Consider the following 12,743-nt stretch of genomic DNA (forward strand, 5'->3'; position numbering starts at 1 on the left):
AGTCCAGACAAAGAGCTATTGTTCAGGGTATATGCTCCAATCCAGCATCCATGACTCCATGGGCAATGTACTAAACTACACAAGCCACCCAAGATGTGACGTGTTATCTGCATTATCATTTCTTAGGGTGGGTTGTGGGAAGTGGCAGAGCTAGGGACTTTGGCACCTGGAGCAGGGGGGCGTGGCATGTCACCTGCACGAGCGTCCCAATGGGGGTGCTGCTCATGCGCAAGTGCCACAATGGGGGCAGCAGTCGCCCGCGAGAGAGCATCCCAATGGTGGAGCCCGCATTGATGTCACCCCCCTCAGGGATGGAACCCGGGGTGGCCCCCCCTGCCCCCCTTCCTACGCCACTGGATGTGAGAGAGGGAAAAAGCAGGCACTGGCTCATGTCTTCCCTTGTCCTCTACTGCTCTTATCATACACAATTAGTCTGATGAGCTTCCACAATGCACTGATCACATCTTAGGCAGGCAGACAATATTAAAAAAATATTCTCTGCCTTTTCCATTTTCAGTCTACTTCTGGCATCTGAAGAGGTCTGTCATGTCATGACAACTGCCATAACACCACAGTGCACTTTAAAGATCACAATGAACTCATTATTCTTTTTTGTTTTTACAGAGAGGTCTATGGCACTGCGACAGGTTCGTCATGGACATTTGTGGGCTGCATTAAGTGAAATCAAGATTCTACTGATGAGTTTTTATTCAGTTAATACAGACTGAGTTTCTCAAAATGTGCAGTGTTGGTATTAGAATAATATATCCAAGTGTTAGAAAATTAGGGGTTGAATCCAATGAATGTATTCCATCAACACAAGGGCTTCTACCTTCACAATGGAACTTCCTTCCTCTCCTCTCTTGCAGTAAATCTGTTCTGGGGTTTTCCCCAAATTTCCAGAGCAGAAGGGGTTTTTTTGAGTGAGGGAATGGAGGAAAGAAAGTCCCATTGCCCAAGCAGAAACAGGATGACTTTGTTGGATGCAACCATAAGAAACAATTAAAATGACGCTGAGCTGGCAATTTTAACATTCTAATTCAAATAAATGTGTCCAACAATTACCTTCGAAACCACTACTAATTGAATTTAAGATAAAATATATTAAATCCAAAGGGGCCACATGCTCTCAGACTTGGATTAAGTAAATTAACTGAAATACACCCACCACGCATTTACTCACCAAGAAGTAAAGAAACGAAAGGTTCGTTGCAGCTGCACTTTTAACTCTGCTATCTTTTTTTTCAAACATCTTTAAAGTCTCCACAGCCTAGAAGAAAGTAATAATAAAGTGACTCACGTTGTTAAACCACTCAAACAAACTGGGGTTGATGCACTTTTTCTGTAGTGAGAAGCAATGCATAAACGCTTAGGATAGGATATAGTGTCTATCTGTCAGTGTAACATCATAAAGCATGATAGTATGTGTCACAGAATCACATTTGATAGCAATCTGAAACTCATTAATACTCAAGATGCTCCAATAAAATCAAAAGCGACTTTTCCCCAAGTAAATGCATTTAGAGGCCTATATACTACAGTCAAGCCCTCTTCCCTGAAGTTCAGTGGGAGAAGGGGCAAGGAACAGATTTCTGAGTAAACGTGCATAACTATGCACTGGAAATTTTACGTCCCAGAATGATCTGAGGAAAGCCATGTAAGTTCAGCAGCTATAAAACAGATCTACAGTATGTCTCAAGATAAGGAGCACTGAGATCTTTAACAATGAATAGCTTTAGGCATTATTGCATTTTTATTTTATGTTGTTTTAACCAAATCAAATCAAATCTTTATTATTATGGTCAATAACCAGTCTTAAGAAACCAGGATAAGTACATTTTTATTTTGAATTCACACTATATTTTTCCATCCTGAATCATATTTTTAATAAATAAATTTGTAGACATCACCGAATCATTCATTTAAAACAAATTAATTTGTTGTATGCATTTTGTATTACAAATGCAAGGTTCTTGAAGTGATTTGTTTTCAAAATAATTACTGGATTTTGATGACGCCAGCTCATGGCTGCATTTTTGGCACCCTGATCCTAAGTGGGGGGATTTGTGGGCAGCAGCAACAGAGAATGTCACTACAGTGTGGATGTAACTAGGGATGTCAGAGAATTCTGATGGAAATGGGAGTGAAAATTGTTGATGTTTGCTTATTCGTGTCTGAGAAAGAAATCAATCCTCCACATATGATCAGTATTTGCTGCTGTTGTTTTTTGTCCGCAAATAATATGTCATTGATCACTTCTTTTCCAATTGCATTGTGATTCCTTTGTGCTGAAATGAATAGCGTGGAATAACATAATGATTAGGTAATTAATTATATAAAATTCTGCCACCGCAGACATATAATGCTGTTCTTGCAGGTGCTTAATTTTGCTAAATTTAACAAGAACCGAGAGCTGTGCATAACAGCTTTCTAGTGCTTTAGAGCACATCTCTACTTTTTTTTTAAAAAAAAAAAAAAACCACAACAAGCTGCTCAACAATAACTCTTTTCCTTCCGCTTCAGCAAAGTTTCCTCTACTTTCTACTATGTGGGGAAAGAATATAGTACTATTGGATTTGGATTTACACTAGGTACAAGTATTCTTAACAAAGTGCTTTGTTTTTTAACATTTAGAGCTTAAATTATGTTGGTGCATGGAGCAGGAATTAAAATAAATGCAACTCATTGCTTTTTAAAAGAAGGTTCCAAAATTTCCTGAAAAAATGTAGATCATAATCATATCAGCTGCCACCGCATTTTTGCTTTGGAAAGTTATACTTCTTTCCGTTTCAATTTGACTCATTTTTTTCCTACAATATAAAAATACTTGTTACAATTCACCAGGCTCCGTTTTCTCCTACACAGAAGTTTATGGAGCACAGAAATTCAGTTACTTACTATAAAGTGAATGTACCTTAAAGCAGCAAGCCAAGAATTTAAGTATATTTTAGGTTTACAGTTTCCAGCACAAAGTGCATTACTGTCTTAATTTATGAGGTGCAAAAGAGGGCATATGCAAAACACATGGGGCTAGCTCAAGTTTATTGCTCCCCAGCAAACCACTTAGGAAGCCCATACTTCTACTATAGCAGAACATTTTTCTCATTACAATGAATTATCTAAAGAAACCATTAATTTCAGAGGTGCGGGGGGAAAGCATTTCAGATGTGCGTGACTTACGCTTAGGTTTTATGGAAACTCTCAACCATGGGTTTTTGTTTATCGCTATGAATATCTGGCTATAATCCTAAACACACCTATCCAAATCAATTCTGTTATAGTCACAAGACTTGTGTCCAAATAATGGGAATAGGGACTTGAGTATAAAACCGTTATTGAAACATTTTAGGTAATCATAACAAGTCAGTATAGTACAGTGGTGCCCCGCAAGACGAACGCCTCGCAAGACGAAAAACCCGCTAGACGAAAGGGTTTTCCATTTTGGAGGCACTTCGCAAAACGAATTTCCCTATGGGGTTGCTTCGCAAGACAAAAAAATCTTGCATCCCCCTGCGGGTTTTTTTCGCTTTTTTCGCCCTTTTCTTAAGCCGCTAAGCCGCTTATCAGCTGTTCCGCTGATAAGCCGCTTAACAGCTGATCGCTGGAAGCCGCTTGACAGCTGTAGCACTAATCCGCTAAGCTGTTAATGGGCTTGCTTCGCAAGACGAAAAAACCGCTAGACGAAGAGAATCGCGGAACGAATTCTTTTCGTCTAGCGAGGCACCACTGTGCAAGAGTTAGCATGCTAAGCAAAGTCCAATCATCAATAAGTCACTCTCTCCATCTAAATTTCTCAATAATATGCAAGAACATGGGAAATTGAGCAAAACAGCCATATACTGAGATAGACCATTGGTCCATTTAGCTCAGTATTATCTACCCAAGTCAGAAACAGCTCTCCAGGGGTTGAGACAGAGACTTTACCCAGTTCTACCTGGAAATGCCAGTGATTTCTGCCTGCTCCACCACTTAGCTACAGACCTTCCCTTCTAAATAACAGATTATCTTGCAAAGTGAATGCTGCTTGCTACAAATACTATCCATTTATTATATTTTATTTCAAACTGGTTGATACCAGGGCTTACCCCTGATCAGTAATCATCGTTTTCCTTCCATTGCCCTCATCTGGACGTAATTCTAAGCTGTTGAACTAACCCATTATTATGTCGGAATACAGCCAGTAGTGTCATGAAAAGTATTTTTCTACAGATGTTCTTGATTTATAGGAAAAACTGTGTGTACACATAGCAAAATAAAAAATGTGTTATAATTTGCTGTACTTGTCATTTTTCTATACAGAGGTGTTAAAATTATTAATAAGTATTGTGTTAAACAACCCTGAAGCTAAGCGCAGGTTGCTTTTTATTCTACACCTCCCCTCACCTTTACTGACAAAAATTAAACAACCATGTCAGAAATAATTTGAAAGGCAACCCTGGGCAGTGAAGCCAAAAGCCATCAAAGGACAGTTTTTGCATGGTTTCTTCAAGTGGCTTTCTGAAAACCTCCCCCAAAGATATAATTTCTTTCAGGATAAGAAAATGGGAAAACATCAACAATGAGCAAATGCACTACGGCGTGAGTTGTAGAAGATACACACCTAGATTGCTACCAATAAAGCGGCAGAACTAAAACAATGCAGCTACAGTAAAACTATGGCAATGCGTATGGAACCTTGCCTAACCAAGGACCCAAATTTAATAAGAATTAATAGCGGAAGGAGGATGCGTACAGAGTCTGCAGCAGAAGCACGCTCACAGTGCTTTGTTTTAGATTTATGTTTTAGAAGTGCAGCACAGCCTTTCTCACAGATGGAGCCCAGAGGAAACCACTTCTGTGTGTGTACAGCGCAAGATGGCTGTGCAGAGCGCTGATTGGTTGGAAGCCAGTGACATCAGTAGTCCACCTTCCTTCCCCTCCCTGAAGCACTTTTTCAAATTTAAAAACAGATTCAGCTCTTTCTATGGCTATGGCTGTACATTTAATTAAAGTAAATAAATAATAAATGTACATGCAACACTTCCCCCCCAGTTTTGAGCTATTTTAAAGGACATTTGCCAGAATCTCCATCTCCATCATGAGTTGCCATACGTCCAGATTTTCTCAGACATTTAACCACTTTCCACCCAGACACTGTTTCCAACGGCCGAATCCTGGCTATGTCCTGGAAATTCTGGATGTATGGCAACCCTAATAAAGATGACTGCTGAATCAACATTCAGTTCCCTGGACAGTTAATGCCATATTTAGGTGGGTAAAGCTGGGCTTGAGCTGCAGGAGAAGAGAATGCAAGGGACAATTCATCTTTACCCAGTCGTTAAGTGCTGCCGATTCTTTGAAAGACTGACAAACTACACTAAACCTATGCAAATTTCATCTTGTAATAGGTATTGGTATTGTACCTACCTCTTCATACTTACAGTACCAAACAAAATGGCAGAGATAGTACAAAAGAAGGAAAGGAATAATTAAAAGGAAAGGAAAAGTAACATTTTGATAAACAGAGATAAACTGAGCTGAGAACAACAATAAATTAAACGTATGAGTGGAAGAGAAACATGTAGGACAGACACATTACACAAACCAATCCTACCAAGAGTTGGCACTTTGGTCAAAGGACCAGTCAAATATAGCCAGTTGATTTGCCCACTATCTCAATGTCAATCACAGTATTCCTATAATAGTGTGTAGATGGCACACTTTTTATTTCATTATGGTATCACTTGTTAACAAGGGAAAGAGTGAGTGCAGCTTGCCCTGGACCTTGCAGTAGTTAGAGGCAAGCTTAGGAGCACAGCAAAAATTTTCCCACTGGCTACCTGGAATAACTGTAAGGATCCGAGTTACAAGAAAGGAGATTCTGGCTAAACATCAGGAAGAACCTTCTGACAGTAAGAGCTGTTCGACCATGGAACAGACTCCCATGAGAGGTGGTGGATTCTTCTTCCTGGGAGGTTTTTAAGCAGAGGTTGGATGGCCATCTGTCATGTATGAGATTCCTGCATTGCTGGCGGCTGGACTAGATGACCCTAGAGATCCCTTCTAACTACAATTCTATGATTCTACGATCTCCAAGAAAACAAGTAGTGATTGGTGGCAAATGCCACTGCTTAGAACACAGACTGTCACGGTGGCTGGGGTAGTCAGACATTTGCAGCCTAATCTGCATTACAGGGTGGTTGTAAGGATAAAATAAGGGGGAAGCTATGTACACCATCATACCTGATTAAAGTCCTTTTGCCTCAAATATGTAATTGCTTTATTGATTTCCAGGTCATTGGCTAACTCCACATACTGAGAAGCTTTTACCATTTCCACACACCTGGAACAGAATAAAAAAGAGAGAAATTATTGGTTGCAGTGAGCCTCTCTAAGTCAAGAAAGCAACTGTACAGTTTTTCCCAAGCATCAGTTACAGGCGAATCCAATATATTGGTTTTAGGATCCAAACAAACGACGTGCTTGTTTACAGTTGCAAACAGGCAACAGGGGCTTATTATACACTTGGTGGTCTATTAACAGGCTAATGCACTGAGTCTATCTTGGCAAGTGAAAAATTCCAGAGGCCTGACTTATAGCGGCCCTGTATGGTGGCTCAGTATTATTATTATTGCAATACTACTATACTTCAGACTGAGACTGAGAGATAGCTGCTTGCCAAAGGCCAATGAGGACGTTTATGGCTGTGGTGTGATTTGAACCAGGGATTTCCTAGCTCACAGCTCTCATTCTGAGCCACTACCTATAGTACCACTTCTCAGATTAGGATTTACACTCTGGAGGTCTAACAGGCAAGTATACTATGAATGAACTGTGACTTGTTTCATTGTAACCCTAGGGAAAACATCATGTGGTTGCTGAATTAAGAGCTTAACATTTAAACCTTTAGGAATTGCCACATTTTAAAATGATGAACTGTAATGCAAGAAAACAATGAACAGGGTGCTGATACAATGCAATCGACACAAGATAATATCACCAAGATAATACCATCTGTAAACAAACAATAAACATCCATATAATTGGCAAAAGTAGTTTCTTTCCCAAATCAGTTTTATCTTAAACAATAGCAAACACAGTAAATAAAGAGTTGACTTGTAATACAACATATTACAAGTGAACTCTTTATTTACTGGTGATATTATTTTGCCATTTTTATGGACATTTATTGTTTGTTTACAGATAGTTGCCTTGGTGAAATGTAATACAAGCAGAAAATGGTATACATAGCTTGGGCCAAACTACTACAGGCTGTAATTGGTGAACCACTGACTTACACGTGAGTTTTCTGAGATAAGTGATCTGAGAAAGGCAACTCAGCCGAAAAAATGCCACCTACCAATCATAGCCTACAGCAAATGATGTTTCAATCGCTGGAGCAATTAGTTTAGCAGCCGTCATGATATACTTTTCTGCTGTAGCTTTCCTTTAAAGCACAAAAAATTAATTCAAACAAATATCACAAACATATAGAAGCAGAACACAACACCAAGAGTCTTGCGGCACTTTAAAAACTATTGGATATATTATGGCATAAGCATTTGTGAACTATACAGAGCACTTCATCCGATGCATTAACAGTAGTAGTGTCTACATCCTATATAGTAATAGTGAACTCATTCTTTGAGTCTGGATCCTTATGTAGCCAAAGGAGTACCATCCACACACAAGAGGGACTTGGGGAAAACCATATGTTTGCAGAAGTGTAAAAAATAAAAATAGAAAAGCAAAGCTAAACAAAAAGCTCAAATGGGACTGAACATGGGTACTTGAAGTTACATAGAAAAACAGGGATGGCAAAGAAAAAAAAGGTGAGAGTTCAATATTTGCTTAATCAGTAATCTAGACCAGACCTCTGTTCAGCTGTTCCACACATTCATAGAACACACTATGATGGTGCAACTTTGAAAGGACTTCAAACTTTACCTTTCACGCTCCATTTGCCGCAAGCTGTCGTTTTTAATAGCTTCAATCAGTAGGTTTGCATGTGTATCATCCTAAATAAGGCAAATAAATGTCTATTCACTACAGCTACATCAACAGCAGATGAGGATGTATACAAACCTACATATACATATGAGAGCAGACTAAACTACAGTACATTACATGTCATATTTTTTATCAGAAAAATAATTACTTCCCCCCCCCCCAAGGGGACAACAAGAGGAAAGAGTTGTTGCTTGCATGCCATGCTTATGGTTTTCTCAGCAGCATCTGGCTGGTCACTGTTGGTAACAGAATGCTGAAAGAACTACAACAGACTGCATTGCAACTATGCAAAAGTTGGAGTTTCTAAACACATTATCCCTTCCACAGACAAGCAAGAGGCATCATCACAGTTCAGAACTGCAATCCATTCACCCAAATGCATTCAAACAAGGGCAGTGAGGGTTGTGGACTGGGGAGGGGAAAGTCCCAAAGGGAAGAGATGTGGCCCCCACCCCCAGCTCAAGGGCCTCCACCCCTGCCCTAGGCCAACAGCCCCGAACTAAGCAGCTCATCCCCCTCTCAGCATGAAACATGTGAGATTTGAACCAACACTACCACTGGAATATAGAACCCCTGTAATCAACATCTCAATCTTATTTGCTCTATGAATTGGAGATATAACTTTGCTGCTACTTACTCCTTGTGAAATGTATTTGTCGTCATCATCAATTCCCAGTGGCACCGCAATTAATTTCTGGAAAGCCTTTTTCATTTGTTCTCTGTCTCCAGTAGCAAAATAGCAAAGGATCAAGTTGAAGCCTGCTTTTAGGTTTGGCGATGTGCTCATAATGTGCTCAAATGAGCTAATGGCGTCTGTATATTGGCCAGTCTTAATAAATGCGACTCCAATGTTCTGCATTATTTTAATCCTAAATAAGTAAATAACCATTAGAACCTTATCGTGCAGGAGTAGATTGAAAAATACTACTAGTAGTTCAGCTTACACTTCAGTTCAAATGGAATGGATGCAATTTAAACAATGTAATCAATATTATAAACAATAAAACAGCAACCAGTCAAGGGTCAAACTAGGCCAAAAACAGCCATGTGTCAGCCCCATTTAACCATAAATAGGGGTGTAGGGTAGGAAGATGATGATTATAATGACAATAATTTATATTAAAAGGGGCAGACTGTGAGTGGAGATGAAACTTTCCCCACTTTACCTCCCTTGGTATTTCCCAGCCTGGCTCACTGCTAGTAGAGTGGAAGAAAAATGCCCAAAGTAATGGAGATGCAACAAGAGTGCAACCTGGCTCTCATCCATGTTCACATGTTGCTGTTAATGCTATCTATTTATTTATTTTATTTGTGTAACAATAAATACTAAATTTGTATATTGTTAATGTTAGACACTCCTCCTCTCAACATTATACATGAAGAGGGCAGAAAGGTGAATGCACAGGCATGACTGCCTCCACCATGTAAACTTTGGCCCCAAGATAAAACAAAAACAGAAGTTAAATCAATTGAAAACCCGTCTACACAGAAACGTCTGAACTAGCCTCCAAAAAATAGGAAGTAACCAAGCCTGGTGGACCTCCTTAGGCAATTTTTGTTTTAATAACTTATTATAAAGTTTTTTCTAACTGTTTTTATCACATTATTATAAGCAAATAATGTCAAAGTTATTCTCGTTGGAACTCACCTCATTTCTTTATGGACACTTGCAATCTGATCTAGAGCCATTCGGTAAAATTTGATAGCTTTTGAATAGTTTCTCTGCTTCAAATAAATATTTGCCATGTTCACCTTCAGCATGCCTATTAAACAATGCACAGAATGAGACACAGATGTATCCCATGACTCGCACAGGATTTTACTCGGGTTACATGCAGAAAATCTATACCTTGGATACAGATGAATCTGCAGCCTTTAAGTTACTGGGCAAGGATGAGCAATCTGCTGGTGAAATGATTATGTGATTGTTTGAAATGGGAAACTACTATTGGTGGCAACAAGCAATGGCATAAAAAAAAAAGTTTGGTTCATTTTCTGCCAGGTTAAGGAGTGTAGTAGCAGGCCTTAGGATAGCATAAACTCTCCTGTTGCCCATTCTCCTTGAGTAAAAAGCAACTTCTTGCCCAGCACAAAACTAGCTTGAATCTACTCTCTTAACCTGGCTTCTACCAAGGGAAAGTGGGGAGCAGTGGCAGTGCAGGGGGGAGCAGGCAGGCTGGGGTAGGTTTGGACTTATTCCCAGTACCTTTTCCTGCATGCTTTAACCTAATAGGAAAACCTGAATTGACTGCAAAAGTGCATTTGTGTTTGGAATAAACGTGACTTTGAAAAGAGGGAGGTTGTGAATTTATCAAATTATTTTTGAAGGAAACAAACTATAGCAGTATAAAGTCATCTTAGCTGAAAGCAACCAGTATTTGGCATCTGTACAGAATTTGTAAGTTTACAAATATATATGACTTCAGATTTCAAACTAATCACAATAACACAATCAGAATTCAGAGATGGATCAGGAGATCCTGCCGATTCTCACTTCTCACTCGTTTTAATGCAAATTAAAGACACTGACCAAGAGTCCCCATCTCCTAGGATGTACCCAATAACTGATTTGAATGTTTGGGTTTTGTGGGTGTAACCTACCTCCATTGACAAACATCTTGTTTTTCACTATGACCTGATAGGTATTTAATGCTTCTGCATACATTTCATTAGCAGAGTACTGGCTGGCCAAATTAAAGAGCACCTGAAAGGAAATAAGTGAGAACATTTATATCATATGATAAAAACAACCAACTTTGAATTTCATAATCACAAAAGATGCATCAGTCAGCATAGTAGCAAGAGAGTAGCTGCCCCCTGGAGGAGCCAGAAGCAGCAGCAGCAGCATAATGGAACGACAACACCAGCAACTGGCTTCACTATGGAGAAGACAGTATTTCAGGGATGCATTGCCTCCCTCCATTCCTTCACTAAATCCCCCTAGATCCCAGGTGGCTGGATTAACATCGTAGAGGCAGGACAATGTATAGTTCTAATTTTAGGCATTTACAAAATTTATCCGAGCGTCAGCATTCACATATGAATATCACCATTCTTCATGTTTTAGACCTGCACTCTATTTGATAAACTGGAATACTGTTCTTCTTGTATATATTTCCCCCCCTGAACTGTCATTACCTCCCTCAAGTCCTTAAGAAAGGGTAGGACAGAAACTGATATGCTAAATAGACAAGTACTTACAGTGTAAGTAAGATCTAGGTTGATGTTGGCAGGAGACATAGTTTGTTCACGTTGTCTTACTAAAGCTCTTTCCTTTCTCCCAGCATCTTTCGCCTTTTCAAGAGCCTTAAAGAAACAAATCACATTTCAGCAGCACCTTCTGCCCTTCTTTAGAAAATATTGTATGAAACAATTTATTTTCACTTATACAAACACATTTTTATAGCATACATAAAGCCAATAAGGGGAAGAACAGTAAAAGAACAAGAAACAGCATATTCACACAGAAAGAATGATTAAATTGGAGGTATAGTAGAAATTGCAGCTCTCATTGTACTTTCTGGCTAAATTCAATAGTGTTTCTTTAGGGACAAATACACACACATCAGGGAGCTAGCAAACAATCAATCAATCTACATCTGTCTCTATATAGTTTATGGACACTAAATAGCCAGGAGAGTTTCTATGGCTTGGGTTCTAAGAAATGCATTTTGAGAACAGAAACAGGCTGCATTTCTTCCAGGAGGAAGTGTGTCTGAAATAGACAGGCCAGTGGTGAAGTGCTAGTCAATTTAAGTGTTTCATGTACAATCTATCACATATAAATATACTTGCATATGTCAGTATCTTAACACAAGGGAGTCAGTGATTGATGGCTCTGCACAAGTGCACCACCACTGTGTTACCTCTAACAAATGAATGGGCCAATTTGTGTGGCAAATGACTTCCTATGTTATGGGATGTTCACGGAATGCTTCCACAGGCAAGCTTTCTTTGTGGCAGCCGTCTCATATGCTTCAGCTATCAGCATGCCAACTAACCTGAAAGCAGCAGCTTAAATGAAAGGCTATGACTTACCAACTTTAAGTCTCCGCAACTGTGAGCAATGCAGCTTTCTTCAACTAACTCGTTCACTTTTTTTTCCAACTGCTTAATCTTTCCCTCTGGACTAAAGTTAGGGAACACAATGGAATCAAATTATCATGAAGATCTACAAATACCATGACAAAAATTAAACACCATTGGTAATGTGTGCTTTTTTAAAAAAAAACACACACAACTAAGCTGGTGATGGGAGTCTTCTCCGGTGGTACATTTATAGGATACCCTCTTCAGATGTAGGAGTTTGCCTGCTGCCATCAAGGGGTTGGATTCAAATGTGCTTTGCATGAGCAGAAAGGCACTTCCACCAATGAAAGGTGCCCCTCCTCCAATTCCAGTGATTCTTCCTTCACACTGCAGGACCCTACTCTCCATCCCAAGCCATTCTGGTAAAAGGTAAAGGTAAAGGTACCCCTGCCCGTATGGGCCAGTCTTGTCAGACTCTAGGGTTGTGCGCTCATCTCACTCTAGAGGCTTCCAGGTCATGTGGCCAGCATGACAAGCTGCATCTGGCGAGCCAGCGCAGCACACGGAAACGCCGTTTACCTTCCCGCTAGTAAGCGGTCCCTATTTATCTACTTGCACCCGAGGGTGCTTTCGAACTGCTAGGTTGGCAGGCGCTGGGACCGAACGACGGGAGCGCACCCCGACATGGGGATTCGAACCGCCGACCTTTCAATCGGCAAGTCCTA

General features: G+C 39.8%; 1 protein-coding gene and 1 long non-coding RNA gene across 2 annotated transcripts in view; both read right to left on the reverse strand.

Annotated features, from left to right (window-relative positions):
- Positions 1-12,743, reverse strand: part of IFT88 (intraflagellar transport 88) — a 34,345-nt gene that overhangs the window by 14,826 nt on the left and 6,776 nt on the right. The window contains exons 9-17 of the mRNA XM_081908681.1: positions 12,028-12,118; positions 11,191-11,295; positions 10,591-10,693; positions 9,638-9,752; positions 8,627-8,858; positions 7,927-7,997; positions 7,340-7,426; positions 6,223-6,322; positions 1,184-1,270 (exon numbers count right to left, since the gene is read on the reverse strand). Coding sequence (XP_081764807.1) covers positions 1,184-1,270; positions 6,223-6,322; positions 7,340-7,426; positions 7,927-7,997; positions 8,627-8,858; positions 9,638-9,752; positions 10,591-10,693; positions 11,191-11,295; positions 12,028-12,118 — 991 coding nt within the window. The remainder of the gene's footprint in view (positions 1-1,183; positions 1,271-6,222; positions 6,323-7,339; positions 7,427-7,926; positions 7,998-8,626; positions 8,859-9,637; positions 9,753-10,590; positions 10,694-11,190; positions 11,296-12,027; positions 12,119-12,743) is intronic.
- LOC309368543 lies at positions 5,030-6,211 on the reverse strand. The gene is made up of 2 exons (XR_014167817.1): positions 6,067-6,211; positions 5,030-5,981 (listed from the first exon to the last, which is right to left on the reverse strand). It is a non-coding gene; the product is annotated as an uncharacterized lncRNA (long non-coding RNA).

The sequence above is a fragment of the Podarcis melisellensis genome (genome assembly GCF_964234715.1).
Source record: "Podarcis melisellensis genome assembly, chromosome: 4".
NCBI lineage: Eukaryota > Metazoa > Chordata > Lepidosauria > Squamata > Lacertidae > Podarcis > Podarcis melisellensis.